General features: G+C 50.4%; 1 protein-coding gene across 3 annotated transcripts in view; it reads right to left on the bottom strand.

Annotated features, from left to right (window-relative positions):
• Nucleotides 1–250: 250 nt before the first annotated feature.
• Nucleotides 251–27,942, bottom strand: part of Pebp4 (phosphatidylethanolamine binding protein 4) — a 231,144-nt gene continuing 203,452 nt past the window's right edge. For all 3 annotated transcript variants that reach the window (XM_031361242.1, XM_031361243.1, XM_031361241.1), the window contains 3 exons: nucleotides 13,696–13,741; nucleotides 11,205–11,312; nucleotides 251–579 (listed from right to left, as the gene is read on the bottom strand). In XM_031361242.1, the coding sequence (XP_031217102.1) occupies nucleotides 437–579; nucleotides 11,205–11,312; nucleotides 13,696–13,741 (297 nt within the window). In that variant the 3' untranslated portion in view covers nucleotides 251–436. The remainder of the gene's footprint in view (nucleotides 580–11,204; nucleotides 11,313–13,695; nucleotides 13,742–27,942) is intronic.

Genomic DNA, 27,942 nt, shown 5'->3' with positions numbered 1-27,942 from the left:
CTGCCATTGCCTGGCTAAGAAAGAGTTTCTTATTGGCCCAGTTGTCGAAGTAGCCTAGACCATTGGCCAGTGAGCTTTGGAGATCTGCTTGCCTCTGATTCTCATTTTCCCATAACGGGGCTTTTTATATGGACTCGAAATGTCCTAACTCAGTTCCTAATGCTTGCAAGGCAAGCTCTTTATTGATTGAGCCATCTCCTCAGCCCTTCCCTCACTGTTTTTCAGAGTAATATACAGGTTAAAAAGCAAATTGCTAAGTCCTGGGTGAGTGTTTATTTTTGTTTTGTGGTTGTTGTTGTTTTGTTTTTTGTTTTATTTATTTATTTTTATTTTATTTGGAAGATGCCAAGAGGAGATTCCATCACCAGATCATCTATAGTGCATTACATGACATGAGCACACACCTGGAAGGTAAAAGTTTCAGTTCAGTGGACAGTTAATTTTGACTGAATTCCTCTTCGTCATTAATTCTACCAAAAAATGGTGGAATTTCCCCATCAAACTCAGTCATGAACTGGGTGCTTGAGTCGGGATCTGTCAGCCCATTTTGCTGCAGAAATTTGTCCAGTTTCCAAGCACCTAGAAATCAGACAGACCACAGAGAAACAGTAAGAGATAACCATTGACCTGAGATGTCCTGACAGGGAGAGATCATCTCTGAGTGGGTAAAGTTACCCTTGATTAACCGGCTAGGCATGGGGAATCTTCTGGGTCCTAGCTTTAGGACGGTCTGGATGCTTGGAGAGCCCCTAACACACGGCAAAGTTAGGTGGCAGCTTGTTAGAGGGGTATGGGACATGGCTCAGTGAGTACAAGTCACCTTGGGCTTCTTTCTCTGGGATCTTTTAGTCAATATACATTACTGATTTCTCACCCATGTAGCAAGCATCATTAGATGGGTGCTGACTCTTCCCATGCCCTCTTCTTGAAGGTCTTCAGCCTTCTGACATGGTAGAGGCTTGGCTACTTCCTTCTCCTCACACCCGCTACCCTAGCTGTTGGGGCTGAGACTGGTGGAAGCCTATTGCTGTTCTTACTGTACCCCACCCCCCTCAGGGCCCCAAGCACCCCATGAAACATGAGTTCTCCTTGAGAGAAGGGAGAAGGGTTACACTTAGGTCCTCGACTGAGATCCAATATGGGAGACATTTCCCCTGTCCGGTGCTGGAGAATCCTAGTTAGTGCCTACACCAGAAGGATCTCTTCTCGTGGGGAGATAACCCAACAAGGTGTACCTTCTGTGATGAGAGTGACCAGGTCTTGTGGCGGGGAATTAAGTGTATATAGTCCTAGGCCCTGGAGAAAGTTGAAGGAAGTGGTTGGAGGTTACATTCCCATGATCCTTTCTGAAATCCTAAGCTTTGAGCACCCTGGGTAGAGGACTGTCAGGAAAATTCAGGAAGAACTGGTAGGTCTAGATTTCAGATAACAAATAATCTGCTGTATACCTTCCCCACTTACTTTGGGGAGTATATTTATACTAATTCTTCTCTTCTCCTGTTTATCTGAATAACTGTAGTTCGCATGTGTCTTTCGGAGTTTCATTCTTTTAGGGGTAACTAACTCTAGCAATCGTCCTTGAGTGGGAGAGCACTCAGGGAAGGCCTTGCCCAGAGCACAGAGAAGCAGTGGCCAATGCGCTATGGCTTGTGGAGAGCAGTCATCACTGGGAACCAGATGGAAGAATGCCGGACATGAGGCTGACAGCCTGGAAGTCTCAGCAGAGCCTCACCTTAGAGTCATAGGCCGCTGGTGGCCCCCCCGTTACAGCCACAACTTTTATAATGAGGATGAGATGAAGTCCACCCACCCACACTTCTTTTCTAACTTGCCTCCTCTCCCCATCATATAAGGCTCATGTTTCAATGATCTTCACAAGGATCAGACAATTTTTTAATACCAGCTCCCGAAAGCTCTAACAATGGTGTGGACACATTAAGAAGAACAGCAAAGGCACACCCCTGTAGGGTTTCCTAGCAGCCAGCTGTTGTCACAGGAGCGCTGGATATATTACTTCATGTCACTTCTAATGTGGAGGACTTGCGGGATGGGGTGGGGGTGGGGGAGGACGTAGCACCCAGCTGGGGATACAAGCCATTTCCAGGTCTCTTCAACCCCATCTAACCCAGTAGCTGTGTGTCTCAGCTGGCCTCAAAGGCTGTAGAGTTAGAACTTACGGCACTGCCTTGGGAAGGCTGCTCAGTTGCTGATGGCTTGACCCATAGATAGGTGCTCACTACACTAGGCAAGTCCATGGTGCAGCTTTGTGTCACTGTCCTTTTGTGGGCATTGTACCTAGTTAGAACCCCTGGGACTCAGGGGGCCAGGCTTGCTGAAATGCTGGTAATCTGATCCTTGGAAAGCATGTGATTGCATGCCCTCACCCCCACCAGTGTGCATGTGCGTGTATATGTGTGTGTGTGTGCCTGTGTGTTGTGTACATGTGTGCGTGTGTTTATGTATGTGCACACACGTGCGTGTGTCCAAGACGGGATCTTGGGTGAAGTAGCATGTGGCAGATATGAAGGGACAAAGTGGCTTTCTCCTTTCCTCAATGAGTATGACAGGAAGGAGCTTTGCTGTCAATGAGGGAATTGAAACCCATCACGAGATCAGAGCAAGCTGGTGGAAAGAAATCCCCCATGTCCCGAGAGAGGCCTGGCTCCCCTCTCACAGGGTTGGCTGTCCCCAGCTCCTTTGTGTGAGCTCAGAGTGTCCTCCTGGCTGCATTTCTAAAAACCCCACGGTTTTAGCAACTTGGGCAGCAACTCCACAGAGCCAGGACCTGGGTTGGCCAGTCTCCTACGGCCTCTTCCTTTGGCTCAGCAGGGACTCCTTACACACCCCCACTTGTTTCCTGCCACAGAGGGCAGGAGGAACTGACCCAGAGCAAGCTCTAGAAGGAAGAGGGGTGAGTCAGGCCCTCAGGGCCATGTGGGGAGAAATGGAGAGCTGTGGCTTCTGTGGTCAGTGCTAGGAGGAAAGCCCCTTCCTGTATGGCTCTGCTCTGTCTCAGCAATGCAGGAAGAGGGCGGGACCACTACCCTGGTAGCCATCAGGATGGAAGGAGGTATTTATACTCTGGTGTTTATACCCTGGACTGCCCCGAGGGAGCAACACAGAGGCTGGTGCTTCTCCTGCAGCAGGGCCACACAGATCACATGCAGTCTGGTCTCCACACAACCCAGGGACACTTGTTTCATCCCACAGAAGCAGCTGTGGCAGCCTCGCCAAGAGGCCACTGTTTCTAAGAGCTGATGGGGAAGCGGTTGGCCAAAGTGCCGATGTTAATTTGGTTGTGGAAGGGGTTGAGGGGTCCATGAGGAACACTGCCTAAAAGCCTGGAGGAAATTGAACCACACTGTGTGCCTAACCCCATGTTAGGCACCAAGGGTATGAAAGATGAAGGATCCCCTCTTCAGCATCCAGGAGAGGGACTACCTTTCTTGAGTTTCACTCCCTGCGAATGCCCTCGCTAGCGGGTTTGGAATGGCCTGGGTGGTAGATGTTGATGGTCACTTTTTCCATTCTGGGCCTGAGTCCACGGGCCGGCTTTTGCAAGTGGCAGTTGTGTGTGTGCATATCATTTGCAGGCCTCAGATAGGAACGAGATGGACAGTTCCTCTCCTAGAATGTGTGCACTCTGAGCTTGGGCGGATCTCTGTGCTTGTGCCTTTTATGTAACCCTGGCAGGGCCTTCCTTGGGCCTCTCTTAGGCCCTAAGTGGTGGTAGCTGCTTTATCTAGCTTCCTTCCTGACCTCAGTGAGTTTCTTATATTACCCAACTTACACTGGATGAAAAAAATCCACCAGTGTTGGTCAGGAGGAGCCTTGTCCAGTAGCACAGCTTTGTTGCTGGCTCCTGACTGACGCTCACAGACCCTTCAGCAAGCCCACTTCCAGATTTCCAGCCATCATAGCTCAGTGCTGCCTGGCCTTGCTCTGGTGAAAGCCAGTTTTCATCAGACTTTCCATTTGGTCCTTGGCTTAGGGATGTGGGATAAGGAGGCAAGTGCCATTCAGATAAGATGGGAGGTTCTTAGCTATTGACTTTGGCCTCTTGCCTGAGGTAGTCTGTGCAGGGACCTGGCTCTTAGCTGCCTGAGCCTCAAGGTGAGGGACTTGTGTCTAACCAAGGTATCTAGCTTCTTCTTTGGCCTTGGCCTTTTGGGAGAGCAGGGGATGGTGATTCTGAAGAAAACAACACAAATTCAAGTCCAACCTAATAACCACCCCACGGAGAGCCTAGCTCAGGTCTGTAATTTGTTTGGCTCGCCTGGGCTGGACGAGGTGATAGAAGCGCTGATGCCTCTCCACAGAGATTAATGATGTCCTGGCAGTAGTAGGCGGGAGGCCTGAGCCTTTTATTTATTTTTTATTTTTTTGTGCCATTAAATGACATCCAGAGACTTTCACTCAGGAGCTGAAAAGCCCTCGTTCCATCACATCCAATTACTTCTAGAGAGGATTTGCTGAGTGGCTGATCCTGCTAGCTTGAGAGGCTTTGGGACAGAGGGACCACTGGGACCTGGGACTTTGGCCCTAATGGACAGAGGGGGAGACAGGCCCATAGTGGTGAGGAGCTGTCTCTGCCCTCTGTAGAAAAGAACCCAGGAGAGGTGGAGAACGAGAGGGGATTTCTAGTTGTTCAGCCTGGGGTCACTGGGGCCTCCTTCCATCTTGTAATTGAGAGCAGCAGTGATGGAGAAGCCCCCCACCCCACCCTACCTCACCCTGCCTGTTCCTGTACCTGGTAGAAGTAGTGGCTGGCTGGAACCTGGAAGTTATCTGTGGGTTCTCTATGATTTATGTGTCATCCTTTGCTTTGAATGGTCCCTGTTGAGCCTGGCTGGGACACATTTCTCTGAGAGACCTACCATCAGCCTACAGAAATTTTAGGTGGCTCCTGGACAGGATGCCTGACTGTGTGCTGCTTAGGATCTTCCCAGCTGGGTGCCTGCCGGGAACCCAGTGCTACCAAGTTCTGCCAGGTGGGTGGAGCCCTATGGAGGCAAAAGAGAGCTCTCTGCCACATGAGCCTACAGTGGGATGAGATCAGGGGCTAGGCCCTGGGGGGATTCTGGGACCAGGCCAGATGAGCCACTGTGGGAGGTCATGGGGGGGGTGGGTTGAGCTGTTTTACAGCGGGCCCTGTGTGTGTTTGTGTCTGTCTGTGTGTATGTGCTAGAGGGTGATAGTTTGAGGGTGGGGCTGTTCTTCAGATAGGACCTCCTTCCTTTTTGAGCCTCTTCCCTGTACATTCCCCGACTTTCTCTGAGCTTTATCTTTTGCCCACAGGCCTATGGGGTCCCTCCTAGCCTTGTTCCTGAATGTCACCACAGTTTTTGACTTTAGGGCTCTGTTGCTTTCATGGCTGTGGCCCCATATTGGCCCTGTCCCACTCACCCAGAGAGCCCTGCAGTTGTTCAGATCCATAAGCAAGACGTAGAAGCCATTGTATGGCAGGCCCATGCCTGTTCCTCCTCTTTGACCCCCTGGAATCCAGATGTCTTTGTGCTGGGGAGTGCTTTCCAGCTGTCTGGCTTCAAACCCTCACCATCCCTTCTTGCTACTTTCATCCCGGTTTGCAACAAGTAAGCTTTTCCACTAAGGTCCCTGAGGCGGTGACTGTCACAGTGGCGCCATCCTGGACTTGTGGCCTTTGAGTGGTTTCTGGAGCAAGTGGTGGCATGTCACCATCTGTCATCTCAAAGGACATAGATCATGGAGAACCCCACAGATATTCTACAAATCCCAGCCAACCATTGCTACTACCAAATGACAGCCAAGTCCTTCCTCTTACTTTCTTCCATCCCCAGACACAAGAGCAGCATGAGACTGGCTTGTGACAACTGAGGGCCAGTGGCTTAGATGTAGCATAGTGCAGACCATAGCTGTCTAGGAGCATGAGACTTAGTCAAAGACAAGAAGTGGGTATTGGGTAAGATGTTCACCTTAAGACAAGATACAGTTGCTTCTTGCCTGTCCCTCACCAGAACCCTGAAACCTGGTGGTCTGGAGAAGAGCTGTTGAGTGTGTTGGTTCCAGCATCAAGAGCCTTTTGCCAGGAGGTGGGTCTGCTGTTACCTGTGGATCTCTGTTTCACTCAGTCATATGAGGGATGTCATCCACTGTCCTGCCTCCTGACATGGTGGGACAAAGGAAAATACCATGGAGTACAGGGCAGCTGGCAGAGAGGGGGGCCTGCTGGCCTGAGATTGGATAGGGACTGTGTGGATGTAGAGATTGTCATTTGAGGACATAAGTACTCATAGAGGTGTTGAAGGATGTTGATGAGGTGTGTATGGGAACCTGGGGGTGTGAGAATGTGCAGATCTGTGTGTGAATGGCTTGCAAATGTTTGTCTGTGGGTGTATCACATATATACACACTTGGTGACTGACAGGCCACAGTAGGCTGGGCACAGAGACAGAGACTCAAAGGAAGGATCTCTTCTCTCATGGTCTCATGATGGAAGCAGGGTGGGCGTGAGTTGAGCAGTGCCTATGAACACGGAAGAGACCCGGGCAGATGCCTGAGCACAGCAGAACATTAGGAGAGCTGGCACAGTGGTGGGGACACTAATGGGAGCATGTGGGGCAAGGCTGAGCTGAAGGGGGGACAGCCTGGATGACTTGGGAACAGTCCAGACTCGGGGAAGGGAACAGTTGGCCCTTCTAGATTGTCAGACAGGGATGGGTGAATCAGTTGTTCTGGCAACATGTGAGGCTCCTAGGAGTGAATCTCTTCTCTCTCTCTCTCTCTCTCTCTCTCTCTCTCTCTCTGTTTGTGTGTGTGTGTGTGTGTGTGTGTGTGTGTGTGTGTGTGTGTGTGTGTGTGGTGTGGGGGGAGGCTGCTATGGGGTCAGCTGTTTCCTTTAGAATATAGAAGTGAAAATGCCAAGATCAAGATGTACAGAAACCATGGAGAATCACAGACTAGCTGAGGCTATGTCTCAGGCTTCAGATGTGTGTGTGTGTGTGTGTGTGTGTGTGTGTGTGTGTGTAGCTAGGACAGGACCAGTCTATTGGGAAGCAGAGAGTAAAAGTCCAGTACATCCCAGTCCAGAATCATCTCTAGCTCCAAGTCTGGGCAAAGCATATCCAGGAATTATGACTGACCCTTGTCCAAGGTAGTGGCTTCAGGGGTCCTAGTGCTACTTCATATATTTGGACACTTTCTCCAAAGTAATCTGCGTGTTCCATACAGGCTCCAGCAGGGGGACACACACGTACAAGGGAACAGAGACTCGCACTTCTCTTTTGTCCCGTCAGCACTGGGCATGGTATTGTGCATAACTCAGCACATGGCATTGTCCCAGGGGGTACAGAGTGCATTGGGCGGTCGTGATAAGAGAAGAAGGGGCTGTGGCACAGGAGTGGCATCATGGCACACCACAGGACTTCCTAACTAGATCAGGGTAGCTTGAACGCCTCTGGGTCCTCCCTGTGGATACCCCCACTTAGAAATGTCTTGAGTAGGTCCCTTCAGTCAAGCCATGTCACTGCTCATTCTAGTGGTAGGACTCAGGAAGGAGAAGTACAGGAAGTGGACTTAGGAGTGAATTACTCCAACAGGGCATCTCACTGTAGGGAATGCACCCGATCTGTTTTGATGAGATAGAAGCCAAGGTGCCGGGGTGTGAGGTGGCTTGTCCAAGGTCACACAGTGATTCAGAGTGTGAATGTCAAGATGCCCTTATTCTCTGAGTACATGTATTTATCTCGAGTCACGGGACAGAGCAGGATCCCGAGGAGGGTTTTACCCTCTTGGCTTTGAACGATGCCACCTGACACTCATTATCAGTCATGGCAGGCTCAATGGCAATTGAGCCTGTCCCATACATACAAGTCCCAAAGAGGACAAGGCCCTGAAGAGGAGGTGCAATCCAACACAATTGGTTCTACGTTTTTTTTTTTTTTTTAAATGGACTGTGTACCTTGTGTCACGCTGGAGACCTTTAGATTACTTTGGTTTCAAAACTGCCTTGCAAATATTTCTTATAATTGTCTAGCTCATTGGCTCAGCCAGCTGTCTTTTTAGATGTCCCTTTGCCTAACTCCCAGAGGGTCACCTTTTCCCTTCATCCTCTGGAAGCTGTCCTTGCCTGTTCACCCTGGGGGCGGGGACGGCGGGGGGTGGGGGTGGGGGTGGGATACAGAAATTGTAGCTAGCTAGCATACCTGCATGTCTCATGGTTCTAATCCTACAGACAGAAAACTAGATCACGGCAAGTCCTGGGGCTTGTGTTCATTGGCAGGGACCTATGCCCTGACCTGAGTGTTGGTTTGGCCTAGGGCTCCATGAGTTCCTAAGCACAGTGTACTAAGCTCTCAACACTCTTGAAGTTATGCAAGGACCACAGCAGTTTATGCTTTTGCAATTGCCCTGCGTCCTCTCTCTGCTGGCCTCTCACCGCCTCGCATCAGCACACCTCTGGCGGTGGTCTTCTGCCCCACTTTCTGATCATTCAGATAGCTTGTCTCTAAGAAGCTGCTTTCATGTGCTGCCTCTCCTACAAACAATCTCTACTAGCTCCTTATGGTTTACCCACTAGTGCCACACTTCTGGTGGGCCTTTGAGAATGACCATGAGCTTTCTTCTGCTTAGTCCCTATTTTCTCTTCCTTTGTTTCTTTGTTTCTTTCTTCTTTCCTTCCTTTCTCTCTTCCTCTCTTCTTTGTTTCTTTCTCCCCCTCTCTCTCTTTCTTTCTTTCTTTCTTTCTTTCTTTCTTTCTTTCTTTCTCTCTTTCCTTCCTTTTCTTTCTTTCTTTTTCCCAGATAGGGTTTCTCCATTCAGCCCTGGCTGTCCTAAAATTTGCCCTGTAGACCAGACAAGCCTTGAATTCACAGAAGTCTGCCTGCCTCTGCTTCCTAAATCCTGGGATTAAAGGTGTGCACCCAGCTTGCTTTTTATTTTCTTACTGGAAAGCAAGCAAGCAAACAAACAAACAAACAAATAAACCAACTTTGCGTCTCTAGTTTCCAGAGCCGAGAGCCCACTCATTCAGTCATTCAGATTGTCTTCTGTAGGCCCAATCTACACTCCTCTCCTCCATGAAGCCCCAGGGCAGGGTGTTTGTAGGTTGGCTGCCAAACCTCATCTTTCTGGAGAGGAAACTGAGGCCCCCTGAGAGGATTATTGCCAGCTAGAAAGTAGAAGCAAGATTTTCTAACCCTCAGAAAGATATATTTGTTCTCTACCTCGATGAAGAAGGGCATTGTCCTGGAGAGAAAGAGACCCCAGGAAGGTAAGAGAGATATATATCCCTGACCACTTGGTTCTATTGTGTCCTTGCAATCAGAACAACACAATTAAGGACTTAATTATAAGCTGGTCTGCACTGCTGTTCAGTCAGCTCCAAACTAGACTGCCGGCTCCTTGAGGGCAGGAAAAATCCTGTGGGCTCTGGGACTGTTTCCTCTTAGCACAAGCCTGAGCACATGGAAGGTACCCCCCCTGGTATGACTAGAACCTTTGGCAGCAGAGAAAGCCATAGGAGCCTTACTCTGCTTGGATGCACACAAGGAACACATGTGAGTGTGTAAGGAATGATGGCTTTGGTGAAGAGCCAAAGTGGTCAACAATGGTTCCCGGCCCCATGGCTCTGCAGTTTTCTTGCCTTGCTGTCTGCCCTAGGAGGGAAGGCAGCCTCAGTTGAGTACTTGAGCTAGTCAGCATGCTTTGTGGCTGAGGGGCTATGGCCGTACATCAGGAACCCTGCCTCTCAGCACAGAAAGGCAACGTCTTGGGCATACATTGCCCCTTCCTCTCCTGGCTCGGTTGCCGGTTGCCGTTCTTCCTGTCATCCTCTAATGCTCTCTTTCACTTTTATCCTGAAAAAGAGCTTCTTAGCAGGAGCTCATTCGGAGCATTTCCCTACTCAAGGCACTGGCATTAGGATCTTGGGGTCTGAGATCGAGTGCTGAGCCTTATTCTACAAGAATTTCTCATACAGTGGCTGGGAACCACGCAGAAGGCTTCAGCTCCTGGTACCCGGCCGCGACTGAGCCTCCGCAGCTTCCTGTCATTTTGGTGAGATTGGTGCCCAGGGAGCTAGGGAAACAGAAGGCTTGCTTTGATCTGGTCAAGGTGCCTTCTTTTCCTCTTTCTTCACACTTGATGTCCAGATTTAAAAGTGTGTCCTTGGCAGAGCTGTTTAAACGGACTTGTGTGTTGGCAAGGTGCTGAAGGCGCCTGGGAGGGTTCATGGGTGGAAAGGTGGCACTGTCTCGGCTCCAGGGGCTGAGTCTTTTGTGACTGACTGATGCGTCCCCACCCCTACCCACCCCCATCTCTGCCTGGCACACATCTAAAGGACACCACCGGCATGCCAGTCCTTTTCTGGGCTTCAGCTCCTTACCTCTGGAGCCTCAGGCACAGGGGATGTGACAATACCTGTGCTGGCTTCCCAGTGGGTGGAAGTTAGTTGCTGTCACTGGGGGAGAGGAAATGGCTGCTCATATCCGTCTTGCCACTCACCTCTGCACAGCCTGGGGCATGTGAATTTGATGTACCCTTACACTGTGACACCTGTGACTTCTGCAGCACCTTCCCTTTCCAAACCTGGGAGGTGACAGAGGGCATGGGGACCACGGTATTCCATATTCTCAAAGAGCAATCTAAGGCTCATAGAGTGAGTTATTTGCAGCCTGTCTGGGAGTCAGTCAGTCTCCTCTGGCACCCCAGCCTGGCTGGTATGATGACTGAGGCCAAGCAGGTTAGCGATGGGAAGGCTGTGGAAATGTGTCTGAGGAGGAGCACTCAGAGAAACTGGGAGAGGGGCGTGGCTGGGGACATCTTTTGCCCCATCACTGAGATGGCAAGGCAGACCAAGCAATTAACCACCAATGAAGACAGACCAGCAGGGTGGCATTCCAGGGTACTCTTGCCCAGATTGGCCTCAATTATAGGGCACAAGTACTTGCTGAGGTGTTGTAGGGTAGCTGCCTGTACATGCCGCGCAAAGTTTTGGGGGTGCTCCTTTGGCTGATGTGTTTACTTCTGGGAGACCACATCTGAAGCCAAAGCCTCCCTTAGAACATTCATCCCAGTCACTCACAAGAAACACTGCGCCTTGGCCCCAGCCTCCAAGGCTCATGGGTGGAAGTCAAAATTCTGATTTTTCTAGTTAGAGACACACAACTTTGGTCCTGCCGCCAGGTTCTACCCTAGCTTCAGTCTGAGGGTCTGGAAGGCCTCACCTCGCTCTTGGTTTTCTGAGATAGAAATGGTTCTGTCTCCCTGAAGGTAGACGAAGAACTGGTAGCGGTGTAGACCAGTGGTTGGAGGTGGGGTAGGAGGCGCATAGTCTGTAGGAAAAAAAGGACAAGAGACACGGGTGGGTTCACCGCCATGCTTGCAGCATCTCTTGGCAGTTCTTAAAAAAAAAAAAAAAAAAAAAAAAAAAAAAAAAAAAAAATCACCTTTGTTTTTCCATCCCTGACGACCTTCCTAGGGTCAACCAAATGAAGTCACACCTGCTGAGCCCCTTCCTCTCACATCGGGACTTATGTATGCTTGGTGGGCTATCACTGCTTGTGTTTTATTTAAGGTGTATGTTTGGAATAAGTAGGAGGTGTTGTTGTTGGGAGTGGGGCTCCAGGTTGGTATAAAGGGTTGAGGCTCCCAGGCTTTTCTGGGCCAGTAGATGGATGTTGGTGGTGTCCTGTTTTGGTTTTAGTCTATCCAGATGAATTTTCGGCCTCAAGAGAAAACCCATCTTTCCCTATGAGTGTGTTTGGCAGTGGGTTTTATTTTTATTTTTATTTTTTCAGCATTTCCTTATGAAGCCAATCCCTAAAGAGGCCAGTTTCTTGGCTGGTTTGGGAGGATCTGGAAGTGGTTACCAGAGTGGGTAGGGCTGGGTTCAAAAGGTTTGATCGCAGGCGCTATAGACGCTGGGAATCTCAGGGCACTGAGGAGGAGACTCCCCACCCCCCTTCAGGCTCCCTCTTGGAGGCTGGCTGTTTTGGAGGGTAAGGTCATAGGGTGAAGGTCATAGGGTGAAGACAGCCATCCTCCTTGCCCCATGCCTAGACAGCAACTAGGGACTTGGTTGGCTTGGCCTAGGTCTTCTGGGCTGGAACCCGGTCCAGTGTTGCTTTGTTCCTCTCCATCCTCTCTCCACTTCCCTTCTCAAGGAGGATACACAAGCTGGAGCCAAGAGTCTTCCTGGGTTGTGGGGGTGGGGTGGAGAGTAAGGGGAGGTGGTCAGGGGAGGGAAGGGATGATTGCAAGGAGGATGCTAGTGGGTGGGAATGCTGGCTGACCATGGCCCTCCTTCTCTTTTTCTCTCTTAACCATGAAACAAAAGAAGGAATGACCGTTTGGCACTGTTGGAAGTGTTTCTCATAGAGTGCTTCCAGCCACTGGGCCACCAGCATACTGAGAGCCAGGGGATTTCCTGACTATTCATCTTTCCCATCACAGATCAGATTGTGTGTGTGTGTATGTGTGTGTGTGTGTGTGTACACTGAGGGAAAGGAAAAGGGTGTGCCAAGAGTCATGTGTATTTGTGTGGTTCAGGATCTACAACAGAGAAGGTGACAGCATGCCAATATTCTGAGGTTATTTTTGAGCTTCTGAATTTAGGTAAATCAGGGGATTCCTCTCAAACACTTCTAGGGCTAAGAAAGACGTCTGAGCATGGGGTGTAAAAAGACTGTCCCTTCTTATAAATGGGTGTGTGCGAGGCAGATGAATCTGGTGGCTTCTGGCCAGGCTGGTGGGCTCAGAGGATAGTCCTCATGGCTAGAGACAGGTGGACAGAATTCTCCATAGACAAGACTGAAATTAGAATTAAGGATTTAATCTCAGGGGAGATGGGCAGTTTACCCCCCTGACTACGAATTTCCTGAAGAACTCTCCCCATTCAAAACCTCCAGAAATGAAGATTTGGGAGTGGGGATTGGCTACCCCACAGGTTGGCTAGGTATACAGTGGACAACTTCCTTCCACCCAGGTCCATTTTTTCGATGAGAAAAACTAAAATTGAAAAGTAAAACTGAGCCTATAGGAAATGGAGTTGGGATGGGGCGGAGTGATGCCTGCCCGTGCTGCTTGCTTCCTAGACTGTTGGGGACCCTTTGTATTCAGTCTTTTGTCTGAATACAACTCACCACCTGAGCATCCAGGGCACACTTTGGGGGTGGGGACCTCAGAGGGAAGGGGACTAGGGGTCTAGGGGTCTGGGGGTCTGGGGGATTTGGTCATGAGTGCCCTACTAGCCAGCTAGACCCTTGGCTGGTCTCTTCTCTTCCCAGTTACATGATAAGGGGAAGCCCTCTCTCCACCCCTAACCCCCACTTCAACTTCTTTAGAGTTAGATTCCAGGGCTGGAGGCATGGCTCAGTTGGTAGAGTACTTGCCTAGCATGCTTGAAGCCCTGGGTTCCCTCACCTGCTTGGCATAAACCAAGCATGATGGTGCAAGCCTGTTATCCCAGAACCCAGAAGACGAGGTAGGAGGATCATTCTCAAACTATGTCAAATTTGAGGCCATCTTGGAATACATAAGACCCTGAGTCCAAAAAAAAAAAAAAAAAGACCTGGTAGTTGTGATTCCGTGACATCAGAACCTACAGGGGACCTCTATAGCTGGTGTTTGCATGCTGTGTCAGTGTTTCGGTTCCGGTCTCTTGCATCTGTCGTTGATGTCCTGTCTAGAGAAGGGGCTCTGGAGGAACCCACTCACCTGTTATCACATTGCCACGAATATTCCCACTTTTCATGTCAGCACCCTAAAAGGAGAGACAGGAAAGACCGCGGATTACTTCCTGGGCAGTGATGGTAGAGGCTGACTCTTGCTTCAGCAACCCCCCCTCCCCCCATCCTCAGCAGCTGACTTTCTTTGGGAGCAGGATGGAAGAGGGGTGTGGCTGCCTCTGGGAAAGGACTTTGGAGATGGAAAATGACGCTTTAGGGAGCCATGGGGAGAGGAGACCGGTGGCAGGGAGTCAGGGGGTGGGAGGTGTCCTGGAGGCAGAGAACAGATACCTGATCTCTGGGGGATCCTGAATGGAACCTTCCCCACAGGCTGCCTTGGGTGCAGGGTGTAACTGTGGGGCGCTCCGCCTGGCTGTCCTTAGCAGCTGGCTAGTAAACTCGGTTTCGTAGGAGGGAGGACTGTGCTCCCTCTGGACCTATTAAGCCTATTAGGCAAGGAAGCAAAGGGAGGTCAGAGGGGAGAGTGGACTGTCTTAAGGAGACTCAGCCACCGCTTTGGGCAGCCTTTCTAGCCTCAGTTTCTCTGTTTCCCTCTGCCCTCCTTCCTTTCCACTCTGTGTCTGTGGGATAATGAGTTGCTCCTGGAGGCGGGTAACTAATTATTGTTTTTGCAGGACTGGTGGATGCTTAGATGAAAGAGGCTGGAGCCAGGCCCCTGGGTCTGTGCCACAGCTCGGGGCCCCAGGCCATGCCAGGGAGCCCTGAGGCCCCTAGGTGTGGGGTTTTATAGCCTTAATGATGGTGATTAGTGTGGTTCTTAATTGATTCTGCCAACACCTAACTGTGCCCTGGCCCCCTTTCCACCCAGTCCTTCCTGGGGCAGTCTACTGCCTTTCATTCCCTGAAAGTGGAGGCAGGAGGGAGGAGTAGTGGGGGGAGGGGAGGGCTGTACCCTGGTTAACTGAGTGCCCATTCTAAGACCAAGATGGGACACTGAGGAGGTGGGGTGGGCAGGGACTTCTGCTTTAGGCTATGCTTGTGCACTGTTCACTGTGGGTCTCCTGGCCCATGCCCCTTCCTTAGGCTCAACTATAAGGGTCTAGGCCATCTTTAGATGGGAGGAGGGGCAGCAGGCTAGAAGGACAGACAGAAGCCACCATAACCCCACTGTATCTGATTTTCTCCATCCTCTTCCTTCTCTTCCTATCCTTCCTTTCCCTTTCTCCCTCTTCTATTCCTGCAGACTCTGCTACCCATGGGTAGCCTTGCATGGGTGCCCATGGGGCAGCCTGCCTGGCGCTTCTCTCAGTGCAATCTCTTAGCTCCTCCACTTTGGGCTGGCATCAGACCCAGATGTGACCAGAAGCTGAGAGGCTGAGGTTGAGGTGGGAGAGGGTGAAGGTAGGAGGTTTGGAGCCTGGAGGCTTTTCTCTTCAATGCCTGGCCCTTCCAGAAGGGGAGGTCAGGACCCAACAGAAGCCTGGAAGCACTCTCCTAAAATAGCTCTCTTGACTACCCTTAACAAGGTGGGGAGGAGGCAGGGAAGCCATGCCCTGCAGCCTGCTCTCTTTTCTCTGGCCTCCCCCTCATTCCTCTTCAAGGCAGCCCAGCCAGTAGTTTGTTTAAACCAAACAATAGCAACCTAGGCCGGCCATTTCTTTTCTGATTCCCTATGGGCTTGGGTCCCACCCAGAGCAATAAACAGGCTTCTCTCCTCCAGAGAGGGCAAGGAGGCAGTGAGGGTGGGGGCTGAGCCTTATGGGTCAGGAAACTGCTCTGGTGGAATCAGAGCTGAGCCCAAATGGAAAGTCTGACTTGAAGCCTTGCTCAGACCCTGGGAGTATCTTCTCACTCGATAGGATTTCTCAGCAAAAACTGGATGCAAACCCTTGGGTTGGGCTTACAGAATCCTGCTTTCTGCCCTTCCTGCCTGCCTCCCTTGTGGCCTCTCTGTGCCTGTGTTGCTCTGGGTATTAAGGACATTTAGCTTAAGTTGGTCCTGCAGGCAGAAGCCACTCTTACTGGCAGGAAGGGTAGAATGTGGGAGTGTGGGGGGGAAACCCATATTCAGTGAGTGGAGAGAGTAACTTTCTTGGGTTGGGTGAACATGGATAAGTATCCTTAGGCTGTAATCTCTTCTCAGGTTAGTCCTGGAGGGGCTGACATTCCTACCTTGGGATCAACACCAGTAGGGGAAGCTGAGAAAATTGGAGCCTAAACTAACAGTCCCAAGCCATTTGAGGAGTGGGTGAGAGAGAGAGCCAGAATGATTGGGGACTGAGGGACCCTGAGACTTCCAAAAGTGACCAATCAAGGGCTCATGTCTTTTAGCCCATATTGCTGCCTTGTGCCTTTTCATGATGTCTTGGCAATCCCATTGCCCTACTCGTAAGCATTGTTTTTCAGTCAACCATTATTAGATACACAGCCATTGGATGAGGGTGTGGCTCAATAGAGTCGGGTGCTCAGCATGTGTGGGGAGTTGGGTTTAATACTAACCCATACCAAATGGAACCAAATAGTATTGGGAGGCCTGGAGCTATGATGGCAATGGCTCCCATCCCATCCCACCCCATCCCATCCCAGCTTTCTTGAAATACTGTGGTAGAAAAATCATACCCAGCCTGGAAAGCTGGAATGTTGGAGGATGGTCCAGACTCAGTAAGAGAATATGAGTGGGATGCTGAGAAAGGCTTGGTCTGCCCTAGAGGCCGGATCAAGAAGGGACCCCGACAGGGGTGGCACAGACACTACATTTGCACTTTTGAAGGAGGACCTGCAAGAGGCCTGCTGGCTCCACCTGCTCTGGCAGACCCCAGCTGTTCTTGGTCTTCTTTGAGATCCAGCAAACCCAGCCCAAACCTCTTTTCCCTTTTTGTACCTGAAGACGGATTGAAATGTTTTACAAGAACTTTTCTAAATGCTTAGTTTAAAAAAAAAAAAAAAGGAAAGAATTAATTATAGAAATTGCAAACATCATAGATGCAGGTGGATTTCTGACCTTCAAGAACAAGGGTGAGAAGCCAAGATGGGCTTTTCAGAGGGTCAGGACTAGGGTCCCTTTAGGGATAGTTTGTGTCATATACTTGGGAGGACATTCAGGAACTCTCCTAAGTGTCAGGAACAGAGATGGTGCAGGGAAGCAAGTTTTATCCGCAATCAGTATCTTGGGGGGGCAGGGAGGGGAATCTATTATCTGTGGGTATCCAAGGAGGGAGGAGCTGTGGCAAGCTGCTTTGTAGGGCAGACCCGATGTGTGCAGGATGTAATAAGAGCAGTAGTCGCTCTCGTGTGTATATGTATGTACATGCTTACGTGAATACACACATGTGTATGCCATAGGGTGCTGGGTACACACACAGCTACTTGGCATAGGAATTCACACAAATTACAGTAAGGATAAGTTAGTCCAAGGCCATGTGCATTCTAGGCAAGCTCTTTACAACTGGACAACACTCTGGCCCTAGCACAAATGATTCTAATTGCAGAGAAGGGTCTGGACTCTGGGAGCCCGTGGGTCTCTCTGTATTTATAGACATGAGGTTTCCTTTTGCTGGCTTCCCTCTCTGCATTCACTGTCCCCCTGTTGAACTAGCTTAGAACTTGGAGATATTTAGGGAAAGTTGGGGCTTGACTGAGAGAGAGCCACAGGAACCAAGAAGACTTAAAACATCTTAAAATGCTTCTTCTGGATGATTGGTCTCCAGCATTGTACTGGAAGTGTGAGTAGGTATGTGCCTGCCTGCCTGCCTGCCTAGAGTCTGTCTGTTGCTTCCAGGGCAGGGATTGTCCCCTGTCCCTTCTACATCAGATGCCCCCTTGGGATGTCTTACACACAGTGGGTGGGCAAGGATGTTGCTTCTCTGCCCTTTGCTACCCTAGTCAGGTCTTCTTCTCACCGACACCCTCTGTCTCCTCTCCTTATGGGGACACTTGTGTGCGACCCTCTATGAGGCCTGCCGCCTCACCCCACTCACAAAGTCTACCAGATGAAGACTTAGGCTCTTGATTTGGTTCGTGAACGGGTGGGTGTGGAAGGGCGCCTGGCTGTTGCCCGTCCCAGCCAGCTTGCTGTCCTGCTGGCCTCTTTCTGCCGCAATCACCTACAATCAACTAGCCACTCACTTTCAAAGCTCCAGGTCCTTGGGCTACCTGACCTCCAGGGAGAGGGTCGGGCACATTTCCTCTAGCTCTCAGGAGAAGATTTAATCTCTTCACCCACCTCTTCCCATTTATGCGGAGGATTCAGTCACTTCTGCCTCACCAGGAATCCCTCTGGCAGAGAGGGAAGTTTCTTTCTTTCTCCCCCCCCCCCCACATTTCAGGGAGAGTGGAGGACCTCAAAAGAGCCCCAAATTTGAAAGGCAAGGCACAGCGAGATAAGGAAGTGTAGTGGGAGAAACAGAATACTTAGGTAGAAAATGAAGAAAGACAAACCCTCCAAACAAATAAACAAAACCAAATCACAAAAAAACAGAAGACAAAACAGACACGCAAACAGACAAAACCAAAACCAAACAACAACAAAAAAGCCACCAAAACTCAAAAAAAAACAAAACAAAGCAAAAACAGAAAAAGGGAAACTCGAAACGGAGTCCAGACTCCCAGACACTGGCACGGAATGAGAAAGCTCCTTGCTGTTTTGCACAGCTGCCTACAAGCTGCCAAGTGGCGAAGGAGCCAGGAAAAGGCACAACACTGGAAAGTGCTACCCAGCAATCTGTGTGTTCTGCAATTAACAAGGGCTAAGTGAGTGGAAGGCATTGACAGCTCCCAGGCTCTGAGATCCCCAGGGGCTGTGGCTGCCAGGCCACCAAACGGCAGCCTGGAGGAGACCCAGCTCTAGAGATGGTGCCCACTCTAAGGGAAAACCTTCCAGTCAATTAACCTCATGGCCTGCTCTTGCCCTGGGGCTTGGTCACTGGGGCAGGTGGAATGAAGCTCATGGGAAATGGTAGGATGCAGGCGCGCACAGATCTGAGGCACTCCTGTCAACTGAGGGCTTCTAGACCCCAGGGTGTATGATGGCCAATTATTTTGCACACCTGTTTACTTCAACATATGTCAAGATCAAAGACTTGTCAGGTCTTTCCGCCATGCCCTCATCGGCAGAAGAGACAAGAAGGTGAACACTGTATTTAGAACAGACCAATGGACGGATGGCAGATCCTGGTACCTTGACACCAATAGACAGTAGGAGTCCTAGGTTTTGATTCTGAGCTAGCTAGGTTTCAAATCTAGGTCTTCAGATACTACGGTAGGCTGGGTTGGGTGTAGCTGAAGGGGAATGATTTACTTCTTCCAGGAAGTAGTAGCTGAGGATAAGGAAAACTCGGACCAAAGCTTAACCCTTTATCACACTGGGTTAATATGCAAATTTCCCAAGGCCAAGGTCAAGGTTGTCTGCGGTTCGAGAAGTATAGAGAGCCCCAGCCCTGGGTTGCAGGCAGTGTAAGTGGTGTCTCCGTTAAGTCCTGTTCCCTTGACACTGACTGTGCATGGAGTTAGGCCTGTGGGATGATGGCTGGAGAGATGGGTGAAAATGAATGGATAGATGAGATGTTCTATGTTGGACATAAGGCACAGTCCCCAGTGTTCAGAGGAGCAGATAAATTAACAAGGAAACAAATCCGTAGTCAAGGCCTGAGGGCAGCACTCAGAGGATAGAAGATACAAATCTTCTCTGGGGGAGAAGAGGGCATGCTACAGTGAGGAGACTAGTCTTTGGGCATTGAAGGCTGTGTGATAGCGGGTTTTTTTTTTTTTTTTTTTTTTTTTTTTTTTTTTTTTTTTTTTTTTTTTTTTTTTTTTTTGTCAGTGGCCAAAACAAGGGAGGGAAGGACAGCGCACATTGAGAAATCTGTGTGCTATTTTTCAAATCTGCATTGTCCCCCACAGGCTGTGTGCTTGAACATATGGTCCCTGGATGGTGGTGCTCCTTTGGGAGTTTGTGGAGCTCTTGAGGCATGGTACCTAGCTGGTGCCTGTGGGCCACTGGGGGCAAACCTGGGAAATTTTATGTACTTCACTTCTGGTCTGTTTTTTTTTTTTTTTCCTGCTTTTTAAGTCAAAGAAATTGGAGGACCCGTGGGTTCATTTGGAGCTTCTCTGACCACAATGCCTCCCCTACCATGACGAACTATTCCCTCTGAAACCGACAGCTCAGACAAATCCCTCCCTGAAGTTGTTTCTGTGATAGTGATGAGAAGAGTTAGTAACATACTACTTGAGAGATGTGGAAGCATAGAAGGGACAGGGAAAGTGGAATTAGACTGGGCCATCGGCTGGAGCCAACAACCAGTATGCATGCCTGAAAGAGACTCAGGAGGAGACGGGACACGAAAGGGAGACAGACGCCAGGCTCTGGTGACAGGAAATACATCAGATTGTGGAAGGTCAAAGGCATCAGCAAGTTGAACCTTGAGCTTACAGGTCCTAGGCAAAGCCTTTCTGTTTTCCAGAGACTCAGCTGCTATCCCAGGAGGGTTTATCGGAGCTAGCTGGCTAAGCTGCCTCTCAGGTCCAGAGGGGATATGGGTTAGGCTGGGTTTTGGTTTCCCGATTTGCCAAAGGTCAAAAGGGAAACACCTGGATTCCATTATCAGTGGCTTTCCTCTGAGCATGTGAACTTGGGACCTGGGACCCCACACACCTCTCTTCTACAGAGAGTACATTTTTTGTTGAAGGCTACAAAGGGACTCAACATTTATTTTAACTTGAGTGTGTGTGTGTGTGTGTGTGTGTGTGTGCACTTGGTTGATTATATGTATGTGTATGTGTAAGAGGTCAAGGGACAGCCTCAGTGGGGCTTTTGCATAAGTTAATTCACTTCAGCTCCCTCTTTCCAGGAACTTCTTTCTCCCTGAAGTGCGGTGAGGCGGTGAGAGTGTCTGCTTGCCTACCACCCTGCTTATGGAGCCATGTTTTCTGTTCTGGCTTCTGGAAGCCACAAGACAGAGAAAATGGAGACATCCAGTTGACAGGTGACTCAGACATCCAACGTAACTGTGCTACAGGGCTAGCCAGACTTCTGCCCAATGTCATTACCAATTAGCTACGTGACTTTGAGGAGCCACTCAGTCTTCCAAAGGTCTCAGTGTCTGTGCCTCTAAGTAGTGATGGTAATGTACAGCTGGGGTTTCTCACAGAGTTGCTGTGTAGTTGTAATTAGGAAACAGAGCCCCGAAGCCCCGCAGTGCCCGCCCAAGTGTAAGGGTCATTACTGAGCTCCGCTCTCTGCTGAAGTTTCACGAAAGGCTAGTGGAGGGAGTTGGGGGATGTGGGGGGGTGGCAGTCTGTGGCTGCCTGTGCTCCTTGATTGTGACAGGCCCAAGAAGTGTCTGGGCCAGGTCAGGCTCACAAGGCTAATGGCTGTGCCTAGGGCTCAGGGGTTACCCAACTGTGACTGTGGCCGGTCCCGCTGGGCCTGTGCCTTCCCCCAGGCTTGTGGAGCAAACGGTATATGATGTTTATTAATAGGCCTTGATGAGGGGCATTAGTATCTCTTAATGACACCATCTGAGCCTGGTCTCTTTTCTTCTCTTACTCCTTGATCCTTCAGCCCTTGCCCATCCCCCCATTCCACAGAGCTGCACACTGTAACATACAAGAGAACACTGACAGAAGCGACAGAAGCGCAGTCAGGAAGTCAGGTCTGGAGGAGGCTCACACCAGAGGGCCAGAGGGCCAAGGCAGGAGTCATTGTCTGAGAGGGCTTTGTTGTTGGGGGATGGGTGGGAGGTCCAGCTTCAGGGATCAGAGAGAGGGTCCCAGTAGGCAACAAGACAGAAGTTGGTGGAAACTTGGCCAGAAATGGCTCAATGACTGAAGGGAAACAGAACAGTGACAGGACTTTTTTAAGAGCCAGTAGAAATGGGTATGGTTGGGGGATAGTAGAGGCCACAGTGAGCAGACTTCCTTGAAGACAGTGGATGGTGGAGGGGTAGGTGCGGGTAGGGCTGAGGAGGCTATGAGGTCCCACTGGGACTGGGTCCAAGAGAGATAAGTGGCAGAGGAGAGACAGTCACAGGCAAAGAGAATGGTCCCAGATACACATGCTCGAGCACATGTGCACACACACATGCACACACACACATGCACAATATGCTCACAATATGCTGAGTTCCCACACTCAGCATATACCTATGTCACACATGTGTACTCATAGTTACAATGTGTTCTAATATTCAATACACTTACGTATGTGTTCATACGCACTTACACACACCCATATAGCCACACATAAGGTACAGACACACAATGTACTCATACACATATGCACATATGCTCACACATACACACATACACATATGTGAACCTCATGCACTCACTTTTATGCATACACACATATACAAATGCTCACCCAGCAGGCCCACTTACAACTTACTAACATATTTAACATGCATGTAACCCTCATATGTACTTACATGTTTGCATTGACTATACACACTCACACACACATAAACAGACACATATACACAGACACACATACACATATATAGAGAGACAATCACACTTAACCACTGATGCTTACCTCCCACATACTCACGAATAAAACATTCAGAAACATGCATACTTAACATGCTCATTTCACACATATTACTGAGGTGCTCACATATACAGACCTGAACACAGCAAATACAATATGCTCACTTGTATACTATGTTCATACATCCACATTTGTTCACACATGACCACACCACAACATAAAATCTCTCATACACTTGCCTCTAAATTTACATACATGCAGACACATGGACAGGAACATACATATGTGCAGACACTCACACTCATACATATACACATGCTCACATACACTAGCACGCTGATACTCAGACCCCTATGCTTCCACTCTCACTAGTACACAGATCTGCGACCTTCGCTCACACACATTTCTCTCCCAGGCAGCCTGTGTCACTGGTGGAACAGGAAGAGTTTCAGCATGGTGGAAGGGGGTCTGCGAAGGCATCTAGGCTACAGCCTGGACGGTGGGAATGAGGAAAATGGCAGGGGGTGTGGACAGACAGAGAACTGATTGACGCAGAGGTCCATGGGTAGGCCTAGAACTGGCCTGTTGCTCTGGGGTCTAAGGGCTGGTAAGCCTCGGTTCGGAGGTGCAGAGTGCGAGCGTGTGTGTGTGTGTGTGTGTGTGTGTGTGTGTGTGTGTGTGTGTGTGTTTGGAGAAGCAGTCTGCTGGGAGGTGGGCCCAGAAGTCTAGTCCTCTTTGGCCTTCCTAACTGGATGCTTGCAGGAGGCTGCAGGGATACTGGCTCAGGCAGTAATTAGGAAAGGAGTTCAGTTAATCCCTAAAACAAACAGGGCTTGAGAAATGGCAGCCCTACCAGATCGGAGGGAGCTGTAGGACTCATTCTTCTGTGCGGGCTCTTATCAGGCTTCATCTCTCACCTGGGGAACCCTGTCTTTCTGGCTGTTGACTGCACGCCATACCTATCACCCCCCTCCCTGCCCTGAATTGTGTAGAGAGATGAGCTGGGGAGCTGGGGGAACCCATACATTGGGAGGAGGTGACCCTACCAGACTTTTGCTTCCTATTTCAGAGTGTCACCCCTAGGGAGTGACACCTAGCCAGGTTGATGCTTAGAATGCCACATCCCAACTTGGGAGGCTCCTGCAGGGATTGTGTTTGCTTCCTGGGAGCTGGTGGCTGCAGAGCTTCTGGCCCCATAGTCTCCCTCTGTCCTCAATCCCCGCAAATCTTCTGTCCTCCTTCATTTGGCTGAGGCATTCTCCATCCCTCACCCCAATCCATCCATTCCCTTTCAGATGCCAGCCAGAAACTGTCAACCATCTCTGGGCTACTGTGCCCTCCCCTTTCTCATCTAAAAGCTGAGGAGCCCTCTTGAAGCTGGGTCACACAGGCTGGGCTAGGGTATAGAGCTGGGTGAGAAACCTTACAGTCAAGAGCAGGCTACTGTGGCCTCGGGGATTAGAGATGCGGGAACCAGAGCAGTTGGAACCAGACTCTTGGGTTCCTGCCTCTGCTTTGTCTGCCTTCTTTGGCCCAGTTGATGAGCCCATCCATGCACAGCATCTATTTCCTAGTTGGCAGTAGAGAGCAAATATGTGAGGGTAGGGGGCCAGGCAGGACCAGAAGCTGGACATGCAGGGCCAAGCACTGCGCGAGGCAACTCTGGTGGGAAGAGAAAGTGTAATCTGCTCTTTTGAGCCTCTTCTCATCAATGAAGCCAGGCCTGGGTCTGCCCTGTGAGCAGAGAAGGAAGGAAGGAAGGAAGGAAGGGAGGAAGGAAGGAAGGAAGGGAGGAAGGGAGGGAGGAAGGAAGGAAGGAAGGAAGGAAGGGAGGAAGGGAGGGAGGAAGGAAGGAAGGAAGGAAGGGAGGAAGGAAGAAGGAAGGGAGGAAGGAAGGAAGGAGGGAAGGGAGGAAGGGAGGGAGGAAGGAAGGAAGGAAGGAAGGAAGGGGTGGAGGGAAAGAGGGAAGGAGGGAGGGGAGGAGGGAGGGAGGGAGGGAGGAAAGAAAGGGGACGTCCACGGAAGAAAGATCAAGAGCTTTTTGAACGAGAAGATGTAGGCAAGAGTTGGAGGCTGGGGGAAAGGGGTGTTCACGAGAAAGTGTGACAGTAAGCAGAGACAGTCTAAGTCCCATTCAAGTGTCAGCTTTACTCATTCCCAAAGACTGACAGTGAGCAGTTTCTAGCAGCCTGTCTGGGGTGGAAGCTCTTTAGGAAATGCAGCATATGGGGTTCCACACTAGGCATTGTAAATCCTAGAGCTGCTCTGAATGGGAACCCAAGGTGAGAGCTGGTCCCAGCGACGAAGGAGGATCACAAGTTGACGACTAGACTGAGTTCCAAGCCAGGCTGGACAACTTAAGTGTGATTTGTTTTAACAGTTTTTAAAATTGGAAAAAGTAGGGTGGGTTGCTAAGGGCGTATATGGCTCAGTGATTGAAGGCTTGCTTGGTATAGACAAGGCCTTAAGCTCAATTTCCAGTGTGGTCAAAAGGAACAAACAAGCCCCCCATCCCTCAAGGACCTGAGTTGGTTCTCATACACATGTTAACCTGGATACTACCTGTCAGAGAGTCCTGATTCCCTAAGCGTCCCTGAACCCAGGAGGGGCTCTTCAGCAGACATCTGGGGATAGCAATGAGAACCCTCTATATTCTCGTCCTGGATGGGTTCCACTTTCCTGTCTTTTCTGGGCTCTGACCCCTTAGAAGCCTTTTCTTGATAGGCCCTGGTTGGTGTTCAGGTCTTAAGGTGCCTGGCTTTCAAGTAAGGCTGTTTAAACAGGGTGGGACAGCCAGTAGAAGGTCAGTCACCTCACTTCGAAACATGGGGCTTTGAGTCTTTAAAGCCTTGAGGGTGAGGTGGTCACCCCATTTGGTAGGTACCTGAAGGTATCTGTGGGCTTTTGATCACCCCAATCATCCTTCCCCTTCCTCTTTACAACTCCATGTGACAGATGTAGGGTGTTTCTGTTCTCCTAGTGGGTAGGGACCTCAAAGACCAACATGGGAGGGAAGCCATGGGAAAGTGGGGACCTATAGACTGGAGGAACTATAGATGCCAGGGCTCGGGAGGCGCTTGAACCTGAGGACCATGGTCCTCTCTGTTGTCCCCTTCCTTGTTCAATTCTCACTCACTCCTCCCAGGTGTCCAAGGTGCCATCCCTGACCAGATACCACAGTACCCACCCATTCCTTGGCTGTGCTGGGACCTGTGTGGTGGGCCTTCAAGTCTCTGCCTGCCTGTGACAAACCAGATGTTTGTTAGACCCGGGGGATTATGAATGGGGCCCACCAGGGCCCAGCCAGGGGCTGGGGCCATGCAGTCTCCCGTCAGGCCCTGGGCTTGCTCTCACTCCATTGTGTCATCTCTTAACAGTGCCCAGCGGGCAAATGCCAACCTCAGGAGCTTGGCAGTTACAATGAGAAAAACAACCCAGACCAAGGTAACAAACTCCACCCTGACCTCACGGTTGGTCTTGGAGTTCTCTGGAATGGTTGGGGACTGACATGACCTCAGGGAGGGGGGCACTCCTGTGAGAACCTAGGGGGATACTTCTTAAGAGCCACTCAGTGTCCCTGGTCCCTGGGAAGGTGTATGTGAAGAGGTCCCTGGCTCCTTCCTGGCAGGCAGAAGAGTGGGGGGCAGGGCGGCTTGTGGGATTTGGCAACCAGCCCCTGTATGGAGCATCCTCAGTCTTAATGTGTTGAAACAAATCTTTGCACAATTTTGAGGAGGGCCTGGCCTTTCCAGGTGATGGTGCCGAGGGCCATAAGGAGATGGGAGGAAAGGGGACCGGGTGATAGCAGAGAACTCCAAAGGGGGTCAAGGGACATCTGCTGACTCCTTAACCTATCTCCTTCCAATCAAAGGCCATTGTCATTAGTCCAGGGCATGCCCCACCTCTGCAGAGCAGCCTGGGAGTTTGGATACCCAGGCCACAGCAGAGTGAGACAAAAAAACCCTCCGCAGTGACTGTCACATTGTCTGAGGCTGCTGTGCACAAAGCCAGAGGGGTCTTTAATGAATGCCAACGACAACTGATTAATCTTTGAGCTCTTCTCTGTGGGCTGTGGCCACGCTCTATCCAGCCTGAATGGCTCACGTCAGTGGGGGGCTTCAACTTACTGTTACTGGCTTTCCATCTCCTCCGGTTCCTTAGGACTGAGGTGCTATGGAATGTCTCTAGAAAGCACCCTCTCAGACTTTCATATCAGATGTTCCCTTACAGTGCTATGGGTTCTGGTGCAGTTTCTTGGTTCAGTTACAAAGGGAAGGCCAACTTACCCACTCGACAGGACTTATAATATAGAAAGGAGTTAAATTTAGCAGGTGAGCAGGGCACCTCCTAGGTTGGCCAGGCAGCTTGCTTTCAGCCACCTGCTAGCTAAGGCCTTGAAAAGGCAGTCAGGACACTAAGCCCTTTCTTGTGACAAGAGGCAGCAAGAGCAATTGGGACTAGGACAGTGTCCTCTTTCTGGCTAGGCCTGCATGCCCTGTCCTGGCTCCTAGCTCATGACAACCTAACTCTAAAGTACTGCTAGTGTCTGGATACAGGGTCCAGTTTGAAATAGCTCATAGTGTAATAGGGACTTGAGGATACAGAGACGTAACTGTGACCAGAGCTAAGAAGGGGACATACAGAGGACATGGTGGGAATAAGGAGGCTTCCTGGGGGAGGAAGCCATGTCGGTCAGCTCGTGGTGCCTGGCACATAAGGTAGACAGGGTTGTGCTGTGGGATAGCAATGCTCTATTGTGCCAGACAGCAGCTGTCGCTCCTCGGCCCTCAACAGGACCCCTCCTCAGGAGGCTACGAGTCCTTCTGATGCCCTCCACATGCATCTGGAGGTTGGCGAGTTGGAGGGGCATTAAGAGGCAGGCCTGAGACGGAAGCTTACAGACAGCCCTCCTTTCCCCTTGGCTGGACATTTTCCTTGGAGGGAGAAGCGGTACTCCCTTTGGGGGAGAAACCCCCTCAGTTTCTACTGCCATAAAGAATGGGCCAGAGCTCTCACTGCGGCTTCTAATGATGGGGTTGGGGTGTAATGAATATTTCTGTTCTCATAAAACAAGCTAATGACGGCCCTCATTTCGTGGACCCCTTTTATCTTCACTGTTCCCAAACTAGAAGGGACTATCTGGGGTGGGGATGGGGGGGGGTGTGCTGAGAGGCCCTGAGCCTGGTGGTGGCCACAGACCACAGAGAGAGTTGGGGGCTGAGGAGGACTGTTGGTCTGAGAGGTGACCTGTCGCTCCTCCATCCCTTACCTGGTACAAACAGCCTGAGGAATTTGGGTCGATGGCTGAGAATGCTCAGCCTGAGGAACTGGGCAGGGATTATGAAAGGAGGACAGAACTTACACCCTGATTCCTAAGAACAGAACCCGCTGGACCCAACAGAGACCCAGCAAGCACGTGAGTTCCCAGAGGCGGCACCACACCCCCTTCCGCTGGCTGGGTACTGATAGGGGTTCACTGAATCATGCCAGTCTCTGTCCAACACCTGAGAAGAGCTAGACTCCAGGAGGGAGGGGCTGGCCTGCTGAATCACCAGCAACACCTGTGTTTTGCTTGGGAGGTCTCCTGCTCCTAGACCAGCCAAGCCTGACCCTGTTTGGCTTCCTGGAGTTTGGTGAGATCACAGCCTAGGGTGTTATGGCTCCAGGCCAGTGTGACCTGCTATGCAGGGAAGATTTTTTAAAGAGATACTTGCCTCTGTGTTCCCAGGACTAGTTCAATGAGAGAGAGAGAGAGAGAGAGAGAGAGAGAGAGAGAGAGAGAGAGAG

Source organism: Mastomys coucha, unplaced genomic scaffold (assembly GCF_008632895.1).
Source record: "Mastomys coucha isolate ucsf_1 unplaced genomic scaffold, UCSF_Mcou_1 pScaffold9, whole genome shotgun sequence".
In the NCBI taxonomy this organism is placed as follows: domain Eukaryota; kingdom Metazoa; phylum Chordata; class Mammalia; order Rodentia; family Muridae; genus Mastomys; species Mastomys coucha.
This window is presented reverse-complemented; position numbering and strand designations above follow the sequence as displayed.